The following is a 20947-nucleotide window of genomic DNA, read 5'->3' as shown; positions in this document are numbered from 1 at the left end:
TAAGCATTGCTATGCAGAGTCTGAAAGACAGCAGCCAAACTAATAGTTTCAGTTTATAAAAAAACATCCTGTAGAATACCAGTCCTTGCAATGCTGAAGGAAGGATGTTCTAGTTTCTCTGTCAATACACATGCCTTGCTTTTCCCTTAACACTGACACAAATTATATTCTACGGAAGCTAAAACTAACATGTCAAATCACTCTTTGAAAGACTCTTTCTGTGCTTGTTTGTGTGGAAGCTGATTTAGAAGGAAATATTTAGTGAGCTGAAACTTAATTCAAAAGGAGTGGTCACAAGCTGTGCAGTGACTCAGAAGTTATAATCTGGCCAAGCTGGGGAGAAAAAACATTAATTGCTTCTTCAACAGTTAAATAATTTTTCCTTTTTTCCATTCTGTCCTCCTTTCTCAAGGTAATCAGGGATCAAAACCTAACTCCAGACTGTGCAGATAGTTTGACTGATGGGTAATCAAGAAGTAACTGCTTTCACCAACTTCCACAACACTTTTGTTCTTGCTCCAACAGCAACATTGCATTCCTTTCTAGGCATTCAATCTCTGCTCATGCTTCCCTGAAACAGTACTATTTGCATAAAACTGGCAGGATATGATTGCAGTTATGCATGTGGACAGACAGGATGAGCATAAAATGGCCTCTGGCCCACAAAGCAGTGCAGGAGAAAACTTGGAGAAGGTACATCTCCTGACATTCTCAGTATAGATACAGTAAAGAAAGTCACCTCTTTCTGAAAGCCAGTGCAAGTCATGTGAACGACTCCTGAGTTCAGCAAGCACGTAACATCTGCAGAAAAAAAGAAATGCTTGACAACCTTCAATACTCTCATCACTTACAAACTTCCTTAAAAAGTTATTTGTCTGTAGAAATTTTATCTGTAGAGCTACCGAGGTGCTGTGCTTTGTACCTCAATCCAAAGTCATTTCATCAGCCCTTCACAGGCTACGTTACAAAAGCACCAAAACCCACAACTCAGCAGACTGTCAGATATGTTTCACAATACTGAAGACCTTGTTAGCACAAGGTAACCAGGTTTGTGAGGGTTTGGGGTTTTCGTTTGTTTTGCTTTTGGCATGACAAATGAGGAACAAGAAAGATAACCACTAAGTGGCATTTGACCTCAACTGAAGCTTGTCACTATTCAAAGCAGTGAAATACCTACCAAAGTTATAGGTGCTTGGATTAAAAAACTGCTCAGGTGGTGGATAAGAAGGAGGAACTCCCCGACTTAAACTCCGCTCATGTACCAGAATATCCAAAATGAGGTTGGGAGAAGTCATGCTTGTTACAGCATCCAGTGACCACAATGCAAAATAGGGGCAATCATGAAGGAATTCTTCTGGCCTTAAAGAAAACAAGTGCATCAGCTAAACACCAACTTTCAAAGGACTTACTTGTGGGGATATTGAAAGCAGTCTAATAAAAACCTACCTCAGTGAGTCTGGCATTTGAGCATGATACCAGCGATTGATGTCAAATACACCCAAATAAGTAGATGGTTTTCCCTGACCATATGTATTCACTTGCCAACTGAAGATTGATACACTGGTGTCAGGAGAGATTACTGTCAAAAACAAGCCATTGTTTCTTATTGTAGAAAATACAAAATACTTGTTGTTTTTAAAACACCACTTTCTATTTTAGCTTAATTCTGTTATTTCACTCATGAAACACAATACTTCACTAAGAATGATAAAAATAATTTACAGAATATCGAACACCTCAGTGATAGGTTTCAGTCATATTGTCTCTCTTTCTTGTTCAAATAGTGCCAATTCTAAGCCAAACCAAATACACAATTATTAGCTAATTACAGTTTTTCATCTGTATCATCAATAAAGATATTAAACAGAATTGGCTCTAATACTAAGCCCTGGGGAACATCACTAGTGACCAGCTGCCAACTGGATGCAGCCATAGGTTTGATCAGGAAAAAAAGAAAAACAGGTAACATTCCTAAGCAATAGAAAGAACAATCTTACTGTTCAAAGACAACAACTGGCTGACAAAGAACAAACTGCCTGATCAGCATTACACAGATGACCCAACCACACATCCTTCTAGCATGTCAGCAAACAAAGTAAAACCTATTTTTTCCCTTAAAGAATAATGTTCAGAGGAATAAAGAAGTCCCACAAAACTTAAGCAAACAACTCTTCTTTTTAAATATGCCCTAAAAGCTTGGCTAGACAGATATTGAAGACTGTGGGTACAGAACAGCATTCATCACTTAGATTCCCAAACCATGAAGTTTACAACAACCAAACATGGACATCAGAACAAACCTTCATTAACGCTGTCCTCTCTGTCAACATGGTTGCGAAATTTTTCTATGGTCTGACAGCTGAGTAATTTAGTATTGCTGGTCTGCCCTCTCAAGGGAAAAATCCCACCAGTGAGATCTAAACTGTACCTTTCATCACAGTACTCCAAACCCTGGGGGGGGAAAAAATCATTAGATCCACTATGAAAGAATGTAGATATCTAATATAATATGCATATTATACACTATTTATTTCCCATGAGCTTACTTCTGATGGAAATAAAAATTACATTTGACATGCGAGAGAATTAAGTGTCAAACTGTAACAGGTAAGTTTGGCTGTTTGAATATTTTTAAAAATCAGCATTTCCTTAGCCAAACTTTGCTCTGAAGTATACACAGTCCATTTCATTTTATCCAGGAATTTTGGAAATAACAGACACATGCAGGGTAGATAAGAAAAAACAAAACCATCTCTTTGAAAAAGTAATATGAAGCCTAAGCAAAGAATCTCATCTTTATTATAGAATGACTAATCACTAAAATCAATTTTAACAAAAGATGCTGTCCTGAACAAGAAGTCCACCATTCCAAAAGAGTTTCACAAGATAAAGCACTATTATTTCATAAACCTGTTCAGGCATTCATTTTAATGGCTAGAAATTTCAGCTGTCATTCATATGTGAAGAGCCAGTCCCACACGAAGTTGGTGCAGAGGGGAAGGAGAAAATAACATCAAACAATTCCTGCCAAAGACAAGTTTTTAAGCAAAACCACATTTTTTAAAATTTTCCACACTGGGGCAAGCAAATCTAAGTTAAGAAACTCCATCATATGGAAGATATTAAGTAACGATGTTCTCGACCAGTTAAATAAGACAGTTTTCAAATGAGATGCACTGGTCAGACTCTGAGGTGAATGGAAAGACTGTACACAAGCATTGTGTAGGACAAGAAGCTGGACATGAGCCAGCAATGTGCGCTTGCAGCCCAGAAGTCCAACATCATCCTGGCAGACCTCAGTGCAGCCTTTCTGCCCTTAAAGGGAGCTTATGAAAAAGAGGGAGACTGACATTTTACAAGAATAGATAGTGATAGGACAGGCGGGAAGGGGTTTTCAACTAAAAGAGGAGATTTAAACTAGATGTTAGGAAGAAATTCTTTACAGGAAGGGTGGTGAGGACCTGGAACAGGCTTCCCAGAGATGTTGTAGATGTCCAATCCCTGGAAGTGTTCAAGGCCAGAATGGATGGGGCTGTAAGTGACCTGATCTAGCGGGTGGCATCCATAACCATGGCAGGGGGGTGGAATTAGATATCTTTAAGGTCTTGCAACCAAAAAAATTCTATGATTCCACAGCTCTAGGAATTGTTCTGAAAAGTATGAAGTAAGGTCATGTCCAAGAAGATTCACCAAAAGATTTTCGTTTCTTTAGTCCTCTCTGATCTTTCATGGTAAATATTAGCCTGACCAACTTAACTGATGCTCAGGGAAAATTACTATTTTCATCTTCTCACACACAGCAATGTCTTACCTCATACAAGACTTGTCCAGATGCCAGACGTTTCCTGTCACCAAATGCTAACTGCAACAGATGTAAACTCACAACGTCACCTTCACTGAAAAAGGTATAAAATAAGAAATTTGATTACAAAGCTGCTTTACAGTCCTCATTATCATTTTATTAGATCTAGGCTGAAATTTACTCAATAGTATGCTCTTGCTGAAAAGAAAAACACTACTTCCCAAGACTTGATAATTGGTCGCATTTAACCGCTAAAAATTGAGGAAATTTTGACACTAACAGTTTCAGGAGCAAATGCTAACTATACCCTTGGAAAGCTTTAATATGTTGTATGGACAAAAAGAATTGCTGGTAATAACTCTTAACAGTAAAGTGTTCTCCATCAAAACTGCTCTGAAGTCAAATTTAAGAAGACTGCCACTCTCTGAACAGCTGGGTAGATTAAGTAGCTTGCTGATGATGTTTACTGCTCTGCATCTGCAGCCTAAACCATTTTACATGGAATTTAATGTCATGGTGGGAATATCAAACAAATCCTGAAGAAGTCATCAAGAAACAAGGGAAATCACTTAACACTGAAAGCACAAATATATAATCACTGTTGCTTTGCCTTCTTTCACGAAGTAGGAATGACTAGATCCCTCTTTAGGAGTGTAAAATCCTGAAGAAAACTGCACAGTAAGCTTAACACCTTTCACACCTGAATCTCCTGCACAGCTAAATAAACCAAACATATATGCAGATATCAAGTGTATGTAAACAAATATTTTAAAAAAAAGTGGCTTATGGCAACTTTTTATTCACCTTTGCTGTGTAGACTGAACAGCCCACAAGTAGCAACAATTGCGAGGATCATTCTCAGGCTCTTGAAAAGTAACAGCATAGATAGGAATTCTTCCTCCTTCAAGCTGAGAGTAGTGCCTAGAGTATAAAAAAAAAGGAAAAACGGAAAAAAGATAAAGAAGAAAGGTGAGCTTGCTGGCCCTCTTTGTAGAAGGGTAGAAGCATCTGAGAAAAAAGTACCTTACATGTTTACCCTCAAAGTACAGAAAGTCATACTTTCATCTTGAACAACTGACAAGTGACAAGCGACTACTTAAACATTTTTCTTCCTGACTTCTGAATCTTAGTTGTACCTTCACAATTTCTTCTAGCCACCTAATTATGCCTCCACTGTCCACTTATACATTCAGTAATTTCTGGTAAGTCACTGTAGATTTGCTTAAGTAAAGCCCTATCGGAATTGGGTCCAATATTTCAGCTAGAAGATATAAAATAATCTCTTAATTTTTCTACTGCTTATAAATTTAGTTCTCCCTTATTCTGATCTCTAAGTCTTCCAAACAAACTTTCATTCACATGCATCCTTTTGTTGGAATGTGTCAATGACCTATTTCCATCAAGGCTGAAATGTAGAAAAGGACATATTTTCAGGCACAGATCAGCTATTGAATCATGTTTCACTAGCTTCATCATGTACACTTTAAAGAATATTATCACCAAAATCACATTATTCACATACTGAAGCCTTTCAGTGTGTGCCCTAATTGCAGTAACTCATTCTGAAAAACACTTTCTAAAACCTGTTTCATCGAAATACACACTACCTGCTTTTAACTAAATACTACTGGTTTGAACAGACTTGAAAAAAAATCAGCTCTATCACATCCCTACGGCATGACTTCCTGAAGCAAAACATTGAGACCACTGCATCTCCAACCATGGCCAAGTGGAAAGGACTACTTACTCCCTCTTCAACGTTTTCATGTTCCATAATGACAGGTAACCATCAGAAAAACCCACAATGAGCTGATTGCTTCTGCCTATGTAGCTCAGGGTTGACACTGCCACTCCTGAAGGACTTCGTAATTGAAAACAGAGATGTCTCCCTTCTCTGGTCACAGCTTCTCTTCTTTGTGGAACTTCAGCAGGAATTCTAGTGACAACTTCTAGATCTACATACATAAAAGCAGGCAATAAATGAGCGTGTTATGCCATTTCAGTTGCATTTTAGACTCATGTGACAACATGTATAAACTAATTCTACCATCCCAGGCAAAATACCCATTTCTGCAAAACCTTTTTTGCTGTTTCTGTATCTATTCAAAGAACAGAAGAAGTCTGCCATTGGACAGGTACTCTCACTCCTATTTCAAAGCTGGGTACAAGTGTAACTTTTGTAGACAAATTCTTCTTGGACTCTATAAATCAGGAGTATGGGCCTCAGATGAAACTACCTGAAGGGACATCAACACCTGAAGCCACTCTTGAAATAGCCAAAACAGTCTGTGCAATCTGAATACACAATGTACAGGGTTCATTCATCCAAATGTAGGATTTTTGATAAGTTGGGTTTATCTTAAAATGCAAGCCTAAAGTTTGTCCCAATTCCATTAATGGAAAAGGGAGAACACTCCCAAGAAATATGGTACTTCTTACATAACCTACTGTCAGGCAGGTGCACTGACTCAAATGGTAAAATTCCTATATCCCACTGGCAAGTATCACAGTGACAAAGGGATCTTGGTGGGAAGAGGTATTTACAACACCAGGAGGAGTATTAAGGCACTCCTATTTTTGATCAGGTCAGGACCATAGGATGTCAAACTGCCATCTGCAATCTGTAGGCAGAAATGTCAGTGATGTCAGTAGTGAGCCTGCACTCTGGTATCTTCAGAGTGGGATGCAAGCTGATTTTTTACAAGACACAAATTTTCTTACTTCTAAATTCAAGTTTAAAAACTGCAGGCTTACCTGATGCTTCTACTTCATTCTGACTGCAAGATAAATCATCCAAACAAAGGTCAACCAGAAGTACATGACCAACATCTGTAGCCACTGCTGCCACTCCAAAAAGCCATCGCAGACTCTGGTGTAGGTGCCGAGTGCTCACACTGGCTCCTCCGTCATTGCTTATGGGTTCTATTGCAGTTACCTACAGGAAAACTACAAGTTAATATTGGAGCTGTTTGACAAGGTAAACAGCAATCACTCAGAAATGAAGCCAGCATTTAGCACATTAGAAACAAGAAAGTAAATACAGAATCATAAGACTTAAAACCAAAGTATTGCTTCCAATTATATCAAGCAAAAAGGAAACTAATAAAAAGAAAACCTTCTCCCCTTAAATGGTGCACTGTCTTTATAGCTCACCAATTTCCATTTCCTACTTAGAAATAAGTCTAAGAAAGCACACAAAATCGGTTACATGCAAAAAGCTTTATCATATCTAAGTGTTTTAAGTTTAAGTAAGACAGACACAGCTAAATCCACTTCTCCCACTGCTCACAGACCGCCAGCACTGTGATACAGTCCAGGCCTTCTTTGCCAAACAAGTAGTGGGATAAATCAGGGCTGCAAGTCAGACGAGGCACTGGCCAGAGGGCACAGTAGACACACCATTTCTATGGGAATCAAACATTCTTAGAAAGGGTTGAAGGGAGACCCTGGCTTAGCAGAAATTACACTTACCCTCACTTAGACTGAAAATACCCAACAGACAAAGACAAATTTTAAACGCACACCAGCAACTGTTGTGGATGTCCATGAAATCTGTAAAAGCCAACCTCAACCAGCCTGAGGCACAAGTGCTCTCTGCTCCCTGACGTGCCAAACAGTCTGCACACTCTTCCAGGAAAAGGTGAAGACAGACCTTTCAGCACCTGCAGCACACCCCAGGACAACACTGGCTGTTCTAGCAGAGACACGAGCACATGAAGGCTCCTGCGCTAAAGCTGAACAACAGAAGAACATGGGCTGTTGTTCAGCCTCTTACAAAACACCACACCATGAAAACAGGCAGCTTTACCTCAACAATAAACGTTTACTGGAAAAGAAGTGAGCATCACAAGGCAGCCCATCTTTTTATGCAGATTCTTTTACCCCTAGAAGTGGGGAAAAATATCCACATCCCTAAGCCCCCTAAAGTTTTCTTCTCTCCTATATCAAGCACGTGCTATGACTGCACTGCCTGGCAATTTACTATAGAATTCACCTTTCATCTTGGGACAAGCACTCCAACCTTAGAGGTACCTATACCCATTTAGGCAACTCTGTTTTCTTTCAGAATTCCTATGATTCAAATGAAATTTCCAATCCTCTCTGCTGCTCAAAGGACTAGCAAAAGCATTTTGGTTATTTGAATTCTTGCTGCTCCAAGTCTTGATGACTGTGATGAGGAAAGCAGGAACTGCAATACACATCTTGCTGCAGAATTAGCCAAAGTTCAAGCATTGCTGCTTCTAACTTCTTTTTTCTTTTAAGATTTTTTTTTTGTTGTACAACTGGCTCCAAATGAATCTTCTCTACTTTTGCATAGTCTTCCAAAAATATGTCCTGGTTACTTCAATTTTCCATGTACAAACTCCTGAAATGACATTTTTCCACTGCGCTGTCCATTGCTTTTTCCTATTCTCCTAGAGTACTGCCAGCTCATACTGGGAATGAACAAAGAAAACTCTTCTCAGCTCACTGTATTTGAATGCTGCCCTTCTGCCTCATACAAACCAGGAAAATTTGGGAAAATACCATTTGACAGTTCTGACACATCGCTATAAACCAATTTAATGTAATTTGTGTTTCTAACTCAGATTTGCTGCTACTAGAATCCAATTCAAATCAGACTCATCAAAATTTTCAGTTTTCTGCAGCATTTCACATGTATATCCAGAGGGCAATAAGAGATGCTCACATACACACAAAAATACGCTAAAATTCATTTTAAGGTCCTGAGTTTGACTTTTTTAATCGATTTCTTTACTCCGAATGACTAAACATCCACTATTACACCAGAAGGTAGCCATGCAGTCACTATAAACAACCTGCATTAATAAAAAATTACTTGATACCTTGGGCAAAGTTACCCCAAGGTAGTGTTAACCTGCACAATTTAATTGTCCACAGAGCTTATACCCACACAGAAAACAGTCCCAAAAACATGGTGCTCATTAAAGCCTTAAAACAGTAATGAAAAAACTTCAGAAAGTGATGTTAAGAAAAGATCTGAATTTTACTTTTAAAAACAATCAATCTGAAAATCAGAGAAACATTCAGACAGATCAACCCCCAAATTACACACTACATAATATGTAAATATGAGTTGCAGGAAGAATTCAAAACATAAAGAAAGCAGCCAAATACAACTTTCATCTACTTGTTTTTGCTTACCCTTACTCCTGCTCACAGCCTGAAAGTTAACATTTCAACTAGCAATACATGTGTCCTCTTTATCGTAACTTAACTAACGCAATAACAGAGAGGTAGAAAGCAAAATGAAAGCAACAGATCATACTTGTAAGCTCTTGTAATCAAGAGCATTCAGGGTATATGAGCAAAACTTTCAGGTCAGCTTTGGCTTTATTCCAAAATTTATACCCTTCATCACGCAACAGCCAACACTCCCTACAGGGCTTCACCATTTTTGCTATATCAAAACTCTTCATAGACATGGACTCAATATGCAACATGGCCCTTACTTCTTAACCTTTCCTTCTCCTATTCCCAGTTTACTTGGACAGAAGTAAAACCTAGCACACCAACATCACTTATCACCACACAATTTACTTATGGATTACATGCTTATGCCAGCACACAGCCTGCCTCTGCATCTCAAACTCTAACATGTACCGAGCCGAGAGTGGTACTGAGTACCAACACAGTAGAGCACTCACCCAACTCTTATCTTCAGAACTTACCACAACACAAATGCTTACTACTAGTAATCACACTTCCACCTGTACCCTAGCAAGTCAAACCAAACAATGTTTGGTTTGCTAAGCAATAAATAAGCTAAGCAATAAATATTTATTTGTTGCAGATTTTAAGATGACGAAAACACAATGAATCTTGATGTTCTGATAACTGACACTTCTTTCCACTTAAGATAATGCAACTTGGGGCCATTACATCATTTGAGTTTACAGGTTAGAGAAGGCAAAAATTAGTAACATTACACCAGTGTATCCCATCTACACAAACACTAGACTCAATAAGATTTAAGGACTGCAGATTGAAAGTAATCTACCAACAATGTGACAGATAACTCACTAAAAGCTCTTTTTTCCAATCCTAAGTCAACAGAAAAATCTGTCCTCTTCCCTAGTCACCTGCTTTCTAGTCCAAGATTCATGGGAATGTGTCATTTACAGCACAACAATGTAAGTCTGAGATACTTTAAAGACAGTATTTCTGACACAAATTAGCCATTTAAAAAAAGACATACCACAGACACTTTAAAGAGTGGAGTTTTCTTCTTTTTTGCTCTGACAAAAAAAAAAGTTTTCAATGCCCTTTTTGTAGAAGTGGAGAATTAAGTCACTATGTGCTCTACAATATGTTTTACTATGAGTAAACTCAAAAGACAATGGTACTGCTAAGCCCAAGATTTTACTTCAATGTATATGCTCTCTTGACTGGGTGCTCTGAAGTGACAATACAGAAAACGTAAGTCCCACAAAGAGACACTCCAGAGCTTTTCCCAAAACAGAATGGTGTAGAAGTTAACAACCCAAAAGCTTCCTTTCCCCCAAAAAGTACATACCCTGCCTGGAAGAACAACTGCTTTAACCACTCGAGAGATTCCAAGGTCGTACAGACACAGAACACTTCCCTCGGCTTCTTCCAACCCAACCAGGAGCCCAGTTCTCTTCTGCCATGAAAACTCCTTTACCACGCGAACAGTGGGAGGCTGCTCATTGACTCCGCTGAAACGATACGCAGAGAGCCGCTCTCCTGTCACAGAGCTCACGACCTCCAGCTGAGGACCACACGCCAGCCACGCCAGCCCACTTCTGCCTGTAAGAGAGAAGAAAGATGACCAAACAAATCCCAGCCAGAAGGCGGAAACAACGGAAAAGTCACCGTCCAAGAGAGCAAGACCCACTTACCTACTTCTGGACCATTAGTTAAAATCACCCATTGCAATCCTCAGGCAGTACCTCTTACAATTAACAGCCTCAGGATTTTGCATTTCTACTTGTCATGCCTGTGCTCAACAACATTGACTGTCTGGGATAAAGATGACAATATAGTGACCTCCAGTCTTTAGGCCCTATTGGGCTTGGGTTTGCTACAAAACACCATCAAATGCATACAGGAACACAAGTTGTAAAGCATACTTCAAATAGAACCCATCTAAACCAATTCATTTCCAATTTCTTTATTTTACTTCACACATGACTACTCTGGGAAGGGATTCGGACATCAACAGGAAATTCTCTTGAAGTGGGCACTGCATGCAGAAATCTAAACTTCTGCAAGTGCTGATCACAGAAAGAATTTAACACGTGTTGCTTCGCTGAAGAACTTCAAGCTCAAAGGAAGGATTAACTCCAGTACCGCACTTACAGTCAGGTAGGTAAGATTCTACCTGGTCTTAACAGAAGCTCAGACACCCAGAGAGACATCCAGCTCGACTTTCAGGTTGCCCAGAAAGTCAACTACCTAATCTGCTTAGCTGCTTTCAGCAACTCTCACTGGGTCCTCATCTGCATCCTATTAAATACTTTGGAAATATGTGGGCAGCGCTTAACAGAGCTCTCCTCTCCCTCTGTCCTTTTACTCAGACTAGAGAAGAAAAAGCAGACTGTTCTGCCTCTGTAACATTGTAGAAGAACTATTTCTGCATGGGATGTTATGACGGAGATAGAGCTTGAGCTGGTACAAAGAAATACGGCCCAAAACGACACTACTGCTTTTTTCAAAACTGCCTTCTATTCCATTCAAAACTGCCTTCTATTCCATTCAAAATGAGGAGGACTCATTGACTCAGGATGGTCATGGTATATATCACTTTAATAGCACAAGATTGGTGCAGGCTTTTGCAATTTCAATGCTTAATTCTATTAATGGTTTAATATTAGCATTTCTAGTTGTTAAAATATCCTGTTTGTTGTATCAGAACCTGATGCATTTTAACAGAACCAGCCTGATGCTATGACCCTGAGCTTCAGGCAGTAACAACTTTAAACCAAGACCAAATCTAAAGGAAAATGCTCACCTCCAGAAAACTTCCCGCACAGCCCAGAGTCTAGGGTGATCTCATCTTCCCCAAGCGCCTCAACAGTCACCTCTGGAAACTGCAGCAGACTGCTCGTTACCTGAGCTGTTAGGTCTCGCATTCTTCACTGAAAATGAAGAAAAAAAAAAAGGTAAAATGAGTCTCATGTGAGCTATAAATATTTTTGAGAATGACCCAAGTTTCATCAGTATGCAGTGAAAAATCTCCTACACATCACCTGTAGCTCTCTTGTTGAAAAAAGGGGAACTTATGGCATTTTCTTCTCACAGCAGAGCAATAGGAGAAAATTTGGTTTTTTTGATGCCTATGAGATCACCAACAAAAAGTGACACAGAGGTATGAACAATATCAATAACAGGGAAGAAAACAACACACCAAGTTCAAGTCTACTCACACAGTTTAGCAAGATGTGATTTCAGAAAAATTATGTATTAAAAAACTTCTCAGTAAGAGGTATAACTTTCCTTTTGTCCTCTCCCTTGATTTAATAGTTTAATATTTGTTGTCAATTGTCTTCTAGTAGATATCACACATCGTTTATGTCCTTGTTCACTTGTTGCATGTTTATTTTGGACATCCAGGAATACAAAGCTCTTGACTGTCTTCATTCTCAAATTCTTCCAGAAAATGTACTGCTGATATTTTCAAGCAATACCGACTTCCACAGCTCAGGAATTAGAGAGTACTTTTCCATACATTCAGGAGATAAACGTTAACATAGCACTTCAAAACACTGGGGTTTTTCTGTACTGAAATCCCCCTTTTCCTTATTTGTGTCCCTTCCTTCCAATTGCCTTTCTTTACCACATCTCTGCAGTACTTGACAAAAATTTCTAGGTCTCTCACAGTTTCACACCTCTGTAGGTGCCCCACAAGAGTTCATGTTTCAGAATGTCGAAACAGATTTTTTGGTGGAGAAACTGAAGAGCGGAACGGATTTACAGCATTAAATAGGTGGCTAAATATGAGATATTCCATACACACTAAAGTAATTGTGTTTTACAAGTTGTCTGGCTTATGGTAAAGGCCTCTGGAAGAGATTCAATTCTCTTGCTCAAACAGCACTGCTTTCTTCATACCATCTCGAGATACTACACATAGGTCACCGTGCCTGGGTTCTGCTCCTGTATCTGCTGCCGGCATGACAACAAGCACAGGAAGGGTAACTCAGGGGCCTGCACTAAGCACAGGTCAACATTTTAAGAAAAATGATGGCAAAGCCACTATTGCAGGATGCTGCTGTAGCCAGGCCTGACCACTCTGCCAGCATTCACTGCTAGCACAGAGCAAGTTCCAAATGGGACAACTTATTTGCAGTAGTTTTGCTGGGGTTCCTGTTTGATACTTGCCATCACTTCCAAGTGACAACTTCTGCACTGCATCCAGGGGCTCCAGAGAGTAAAGAGTCCCACAGTTTCACCAGCATTCTGACTTGAACTGGAAGCATTTAATGGATATGTTTGAGGAGTAACCCATAATACCAAATACTAAGGCAGGTACATTTGGTTGGTGAATAGCATCTCTGAAAGGTTTCTCTGTGTGTCCGTTGCCTTTGAGGCTGTCACTGGGCACCACTGGAATGTTCCTGCTTCCACCTGCTTTACACCCTCCCTTCAGGCATTTAAATGCATTGATGAGATCCCCTCTGAGCCTTCTCTTCTCCAGGATGAACAGTTCCAGACTCTCCTCAGAGAAGAGACGCTCCAATCCCCTCTAACCACCTCTGTGGCCCTTTGCCACACTCTTTCCACTACCTTCATCTCTCTATTACACTGGGGAGCCCACACCTGGACACAGCATTCCAGCTGTGGCCTCACCAGTGCTGGACTAGAGGAATTTCACCTCCCTCCACCTCCTGGCAATGCTCCTCCTCACACAGCCCAGCAGACCATCAGCCTTCTTTACTGCAGGGACAGCAAAGTGCTGGCTCACCACCAGTGGGTCTGCACCAGGACTCCCAGGGCCTTTTCTGCCAAGCTCTTTCCAGTTGGGCAGCCCCCAGCACATACTGGAGCCTGGGGTTGTTCCTCCCCTGTGCAGGACTTTGCAATTCCCCTTGTTCAACTGCAGGAGGTTCCTGTCAGCCCATTTCTCCAGCCTGACAGAGTCCCTCTGGGTGCCAGCACGATCCACTGGTCTATCACCACTCTTCCCAGTTTTTTATCATCAGCCAACTTACAAAGTGTACACTCTGCCCCACTGTCCAGATCACCAATGAAAGCACTGAACAATCACCCTGAATCTGCCCAGAGTTGCCTATTTTAAAATTCAATTGGTCAATCCTGCTTTAAGGGAGAACACTGACTCTGACAACAAATATTAAGGAGTGTCAGAAAAGAGTAAAAAATTTCAAAATTATTGTAATGAATAAAAAAATCTTTTTTTTTCTGTAAATAAGCATGGAGATGCCTGTGTGGTAAGTATTTTACGATTATTAATACAATATATCAGAGTAATAGCAATTTTAAGAAAAGAGTGGACAAATATATTCTAGTAGGGCAGGTAGCAGCATGCAAGGGAACTTCTCAGCTGCGTGCTACCCATGAGTCATCCTGAGGGACCCTGCCTGGGCCACTGCTACTTGCCAAGAGCATAGAACCTTGTGTGGCCAAACTGGAAACCAAATTTAAAGATACTCTATTAGGGAGATTGGAGTTTAAAGCAAACCACTCACCATTCCAAACTTCCCACTATCTCAGAGAGAATTCTTCTCTGATGGAAAGCTCATACTTTGACACAGTGTAGTCCTGTCCTCAGTCCAAATCAAACATGCTTATCAGTCCAAGCACATCAGTAAGAACCATCAAATAAGTAACACTCCAACATCTGGACCATTCCTGTAACAAATGAATGTTTGCTTTCAAGCTCAGGCTGGTGCAGGTTTCCTCCAGTAAGCCAATGGTCATTTTAAACAATTCCCTTTTCCTAGAAATCTGGCGTGGCGATATGGAACAAGGATGATAAACTTCATAATAAATTATGAACAATATATAGCGATCTGTCTATTAAGATGCTTTGCTTGAATCACTCTGCTAAGTTAAATCATGGATTATTGGGAAATCAAAACAGAGGGAAAATAGTGATAGCTGGGTAAAAGGCATGAAGCCTCTTCTTTAAAAGATATACCCAAAGAAACTGCATTTCTGCTCTCTTTGAAAACAATTACTACAGTCACATTCCTATTTCTGTTAGAAATCAGATTAGGATGAAATGCCACAGGCTTACTCCATTCTTCAGGAACAAACCAAAATCCAACCTCCCAGCAGTATCCTACAGCAAAGTGGTCAATGTGCAAAATGACCATTCTTCTTCACCCTAGGTACTTATGACTTCCAAACATCATGAACTATTTCCAAAGAAAGGAGTGTGATTTTTGGATTAAAAAGCTCCAGGGGAAAAAGAAAGAGAAAAAGAGAAATTGCATATTCAAGCACAATCACATACAGCCAAGTCAGAGTTCTAAAATGTCACTTTTGACTGATGGTAGTACATGAAAATCAGCCTGAAAGGCCAACAATGTTATGGGCTTACTGAAGAAAAAGCTAAAAATATGGTCAGTCAGAGTTGAAGACATGATTTCACAGGACATGATGACCTCGCTGACACCTAAAGAGAGGCCTTGCTGCCATCTCTCATCTCTCTATCTGCTCCTTTGTTTTACTACTGTATTATGGAAGACAGTTCCAGCATATCACACTGCTATTCCATCACACGGCTCACGCTCTCAGCACAAATTCCAGAATCACAACAGAGAAAGACCTGCCAGAATCACTGGAGGTCATCTGTTCCAACCTCCCTGCTCAAGTAGGGTCACCTAGAGCAGGCTACCCAGCAGCGTTTCCAGATAGATCTGGAATATCTAATTCTCAAATAAGATTTTACAACCAGCAATCTGACAAGCTCAACTGCAGAAACATTTGCATTCCATGCAACAGGCCCAGGTGCTTGGTGACTCTCTCTTACCAATTTGAGGATTCTGTTCTCTCACCCACACAAGTAAAACAATGTCACACCACCAAAGTCATCACTATTTCTCTAAAACTGTATCCAACACCTTACTAGCCAGAAGACAGAATTAACAGAAGCCTGATCATGCTAATTTCACTGACTTGAAAAAGCCAATCCAGGCATATCGATGCAGGAAAGAGAGCTGAGGCAGCATGTGAATGAGGAGCTGTCCTCCGCAGCACAGGATACAGAGCTGTGCCCAAACGCGTGGGACAGCTGCCAGCCAAGGCTGACACCGTCACCCAGACCGACGGGCCCTGCAAAGGCACCTGAACGGCCACGCTTGGCCCTACACCCCACACGGAGTGCAGCAGTCCTGACACAATCAAGGCCCTAAATCTCTCCTAATTTCCCCTAACGTGATCAGGAAGCAATTGTTAAACCTGAAAGACTGACCCCGACCTTTCTATTGGCAGAAGTTCCAGACCTGGAGTCACGCTTTATTAAGGAAGACACTGAGCACTTTCGTTTAAGCCAGCAACTTTGCTACGCGACGCTGTGCTTCATGCAAAGGGACCCCCACAAATCGCACTGGATTCCTGTGAAGCTGTACCCTCCCCATTACACCCATCCCTCATCCCGCAGTCGCAGCTCCGCGCACAGAAGAGCATTTCCCGCCTCCTCATGGAATACAAGTCGGAGGGGGGGGGGGGGGGAGGGAAGGTGGAATTAAAAGAAAAGAAAAACCCTCCAAGAACGTGACCGAAGGAGCGAGAGCAGAGGGCGTGCGCAGCTGGTCGGGCAAGAGGCAAAGCTCCCAGCGGCAGCCGCCGCATCCCCCACGCCCCCCAGCCCAGCGGAGGCTCCCGGCCGCGGAGCCTCCCTCCCATGTGCGCTGCCCAGGCCGCGCTGCCCAGGCCTCCCCCGCCGCCGGGAGCCGGCACACGTGCGGCGGCCACGGCGCCGCAGCCCGGGGGTCACTTACATAAGGGACGGGAGGCCGGGCCCGCCCGAGGCCCCCGCGGGCCCGCGCTGCGCCAGGGCCGGTGCCGGCCTGGGCCGCTCGGGAGCGCCCGGTACCGGCTGGGGCAGGGGAAAAGGAAGAAAGGGACGAACGAAGGCGGGCGGGCGGGGGTCGCCGCCGCCACCTCCTGCCCTAGCCGCTTCCCCAGCGCAGCCCAGCCCAGCGCAGCCCAGCCCATCCCGCTCTCCCGGTACGTGCCGGCGTTGGCGGCGGCATCTCCCCGCTCCCGCAGCGCCGACAACGGCCCGGCCCGGCCCCACGCGGCCCCCGCGCGCCCCCACACCCACCTCGCTCGCTCACCCGCCGCGCGGGGGGCGGGACGGGCTGGGGGGGGGGGGGGGGTCGAAGATCTCGCGAGACCTGCCGCGAGCCTCCGCGGGAATTTTCAAATACGCGGGACAAGGCCCCGGGCGGTGGCGGCGGCCGCCTCCGGACTACTAGTCCCGGCGTGCCGCGCGCCAGCAGCTTCCGCTTTCGCCCCGCCCCTTCCTGGCCTCATTTCTCGCGGGGCACGCCGGGAGCTGTAGTTCCTGAGCCGGCAGAACCACGAGCCCTGCGGAACCCCTTCCCGGCCCACGGCCCCTCACCTCGTGGGGAAGGGTCTGCTCCCCTGCCCCGCCAACGGGGAAACTGCCGCCCCTGCCTATCTGTGTCCCTCTCATTGCAGGAGCCGCTCACTCTATTCTCCCCATTCCTCCCTCCACCTCCCCCGGTCTATGTGGATTTCATAGAATCACAGAATCAGAGGATGGTTTGGTTTGGAAGAGACCTTAAAATCATCCAGTTCCAACTGCTGTCAGGGGACAGGAACAGCTTCCACTACACCAGGTTGCTCAGTGCCCCTTCCAACCTGACCTTGAAAGCTTCCAGGGATTAGGCATCCACAACTTCTCTGGCAACCTGTGCCAGTGCCTCACTACCTACCACAGCAGAGAACTTCCTCCTAATAGCTAATCTAAATCTATTAGTTTGGATTCATTCCCCCTTGTCCTGTCACTACATGCAAAAACCCCCTCTCTGTCTTTGTAGGCTCCATTCAGGTACTGGAAGGCTGCAATTAGGTCACCCATTTAAAGGGATTTAAAAGGCTATTAATCACAGTTTTCCTCTTACTTTTAATGACAAAGTATATATAAAAACCCAACACAGTTAACATAAAATTAAGGTTATACTGTTAGTCACAGAAAGGAGAAAAAGTAAATATTAAGTCAAAAGTGCAAGTCTAATGCTATTCCTTTCAGTTTGTATATTGTAAACTGTTCAAAACACTCTTTGACATTAAAAAAAATTTAAACATTTTCAGGTATTAATAAACAAATTGGTCTAGTGGAAGGTACTCATGCCTATGACAGGGGGGTTGGAACTAGATGATGTTTAAGATCCCTTCCAACCCAAACCATTCTATGGTTCTGTGAAGTCTGCAATGCTTCTTAGAAGTGGCATCATCATCAAAGGAGTGACAAAGGCATTCAGTTTCTCCCAGCATACATTATCTCTAAATTACAGCTGTGTCTCTTAATGTTGTCTGACATTTTTTATATTATTATGCAAATGTTTATTGTGACTTGGTGGCTGCTGTTGCCATTTTATATCTATTAATTTGTAGCATATAAGAGCATGGACAAGGAACCCACTACACCAGGCAATTGCTCCTGGCCTAAGGGGGAGGTTGTGCATGCAGTCACGAGATGTCAGTGAGACAGCAATACCTGCACAGAAGGAGACCTAATCCTGGTCACCAGCTGATGGGTGATGTCAGAGCTGACTCTGTTACACATGAGGGGCTGTGCATGAGATGGACAGATCTGGGTTGGACTACAGAAGGTCTTGAAAGTGAGGACAAGCATCTCTCATCTGATGTGACAGGGAGCTAAGGGAGAAATGCAAATATAGGCATGGCAGCACAGGAGGACCAGCTAGACCCATATCCTTTGCCAAGATAGTTGAAGTGATTATGTGCAGGACAGGGCTGCATTTATTAAGGGCAGGACAAATGCTTTGGCAGAAGCACAGTTCAAAGTGGCAATTCGGTGTGGATGAGAGCCTTAGCTCCATGGATGGAGACAGAAAGGCTTTGTATCAGGAATTATTTATAGAACAATCCTTGGAAGGCTCAGGCTTGACCTGAATAAGGACACAGGAAGAGGTTTGGACCAAAGATGTCCCCCAAATTGTAGGCATACGTGATCACTGGCCTAAAGAGCAGCTGAGGAGCAGCAGGATGAAGTGGGCTGGTTTAGCCGAGCTTGAGCTTGAACTGACAGCAAGGCTTGTCTGAGCAGGCATCAGAGAGGTGGGCAAGGATGTGTTTCAAAAGAAGGTCTGCAACTCATCTTGCTCAGTTTTAAGTGTTTATGATGCCAGTCATGAGCATCAGAGCTGCTCAGATGGACTCCCTTTTTAGGTGGGAAAGGAAACAGGTTTTTCCTGGATGCCATTCATCTGGCTGGCTTTAGATACCTCCTATAGGATTAGCTGTAAAGGGAGCTTAGGTGGTATTGTAGGTAGAGACACCTACACTGTACCCTTTTATTTTTGGTTAAGTTGATCTCACTTTTACATGTTGATCTGAATAAAGCACTGGATCTTTAAGTTGTTCAGCAGGTGAATTTATGTTTGTGGTTGGGATTATACAGAGATAAGGTATAGAAGAGAAAGAGGACAAGTGCAGAGCTTTATACCACCCGTGCTGGAGTCTCATGAGTGAGATAAAGAGGAATCTCCGAAAGCCATGGCAGTCAAGTGAGGGAAGGGCAAGGAAAGGCTAGAACTTCAAAAGACAGAGGAAATAACCACTCAGTGAGAGAAGCTCAAATTGACTTGTGGCAAGTGCCTGACAGGTGAACAGAGACGTAGGGGAGAGCTGGAGCTGCCGCAGAGTAGGTCATCCAAGGCTCTCACAAAAGCAATGCTGACTGAATGGTGGGGCAGAGGCCAGGCAAGGGAGAAGGAGTTGCATGAGGAAGACTCCAGGATTTCACTGAGCTTACAAAGCAAAGAAAATTGAGGTGTGTGTTTGTATTGGGCTTGTGTGACCAGGTTTTGGTGATGGTGGAGGTACAGGCATGGCTTCCATGACAAGCTGCTAGAATCTTCCCCTGGGTCCAACAGAGCCAATGCCAGGAAGCTCCAAGATGGACCTGCTGCTAGCCAAGGCCAGGCCCATCAGCAATGGTGGCAGTGCCTCTGGGATAACGGAGTTAAGAAGGTAAAAAAAGCCTGCACAATTCCAACCAGAGAGAACACTGAGAATATGTGAGAGAAACAGCCTGGCAGACACCAAGGCCAGCGCAGAAAGAGGGGGAGGAGGTACTTCTGGCACCAGAACACAGACTCCCCTGCATCTTGTGGTGAAGACCATCATGAATCAGACTATCCCCCTGCTGCCCATGGAGCTCCATGGCGGTGCATAAGGATGCTGGAAAGAGGGCTATGACCCTCTGGAAGCCCACACTGGAGCAGGCTACTGGCAGGACCTGTGGATCCATGGAGAGAGGAGCCCACACTAAAGCAGTTTTGCTGGCAGGACTTGTGACCCTGTGGGGGACCCACACTGGAGAAACCTGTACTTGAAGGACACACCCCATGGAAAGACACCTATGCTGGAGCAGTTCGTGAAGAACTGCAGCCCCTGGAAAGGATTCACATTGTTCATGGAGGACTGTCTCCTGTGGGAGGGACTCCACTCTGGAGCAGGGGAACAGTGTGAGGAGTACTGCCCTTGAGGAAAAAGGAACAGCAGAGACCATGTGTGATGAACTGGCTGCAACCCCCTTCCCATCCCTCTATGCTGCAGGGAGGGGAGGAGGTAGAGAAGATCAGCAGTGAAGTTGAACACAGGAAGAAGAGAGGGATGTTTTAAGATAAGGTGTTTTAAGATTAACTTTTATTTCTCATTATCCTACTCCGATGTAATTTTAAATAAATTAAATTCCTTTTCCCCAAATCAAGTCTGTTTTGCCCATGACAGGAATTGGTGAGTGATCTCTCCTTGTCCTTATCTCGACCCATGGGGTTTTCATTATGTTTTTTCTCCCTTGATCAGCTGAGGAAAGGAGTGATGGAGCCCTTGGTAGTTTGTAAACAATAGAGATGTTAATAGCTGCATTTATTGAAATGATAAAGAGCCAGAGAAGGGTGGGCAATTAAAGAGGTG

General features: G+C 43.0%; 1 protein-coding gene across 6 annotated transcripts in view; it reads right to left on the bottom strand.

Moving 5' to 3' along the window:
* LOC135411273 (protein ELYS-like) overlaps positions 1-17215 on the bottom strand; it is a 40638-nt gene extending 23423 nt beyond the window's left edge. For 3 of the 6 annotated variants that reach the window (XM_064648624.1, XM_064648629.1, XM_064648628.1), the window contains exons 1-11: positions 16990-17116; positions 11799-11925; positions 10341-10594; positions 6557-6737; positions 5550-5757; positions 4607-4723; positions 3812-3896; positions 2301-2451; positions 1447-1579; positions 1178-1359; positions 740-801 (exon numbers count right to left, since the gene is read on the bottom strand). In XM_064648624.1, coding sequence (XP_064504694.1) covers positions 740-801; positions 1178-1359; positions 1447-1579; positions 2301-2451; positions 3812-3896; positions 4607-4723; positions 5550-5757; positions 6557-6737; positions 10341-10594; positions 11799-11919 — 1494 coding nt within the window. In that variant the 5' untranslated portion in view covers positions 11920-11925; positions 16990-17116. Of the gene's footprint in view, positions 1-739; positions 802-1177; positions 1360-1446; positions 1580-2300; positions 2452-3811; positions 3897-4606; positions 4724-5549; positions 5758-6556; positions 6738-10340; positions 10595-11798; positions 11926-14493; positions 16370-16752; positions 16843-16989 lie in introns of those variants that run through there. The other 3 variants (XM_064648626.1, XM_064648627.1, XM_064648625.1) reach the window with 3 other exon arrangements.
* Between the last annotated feature and the right edge of the window lie 3732 nt (positions 17216-20947).

This window comes from Pseudopipra pipra, chromosome 3, assembly GCF_036250125.1.
Source record: "Pseudopipra pipra isolate bDixPip1 chromosome 3, bDixPip1.hap1, whole genome shotgun sequence".
NCBI lineage: Eukaryota > Metazoa > Chordata > Aves > Passeriformes > Pipridae > Pseudopipra > Pseudopipra pipra.
This window is presented reverse-complemented; position numbering and strand designations above follow the sequence as displayed.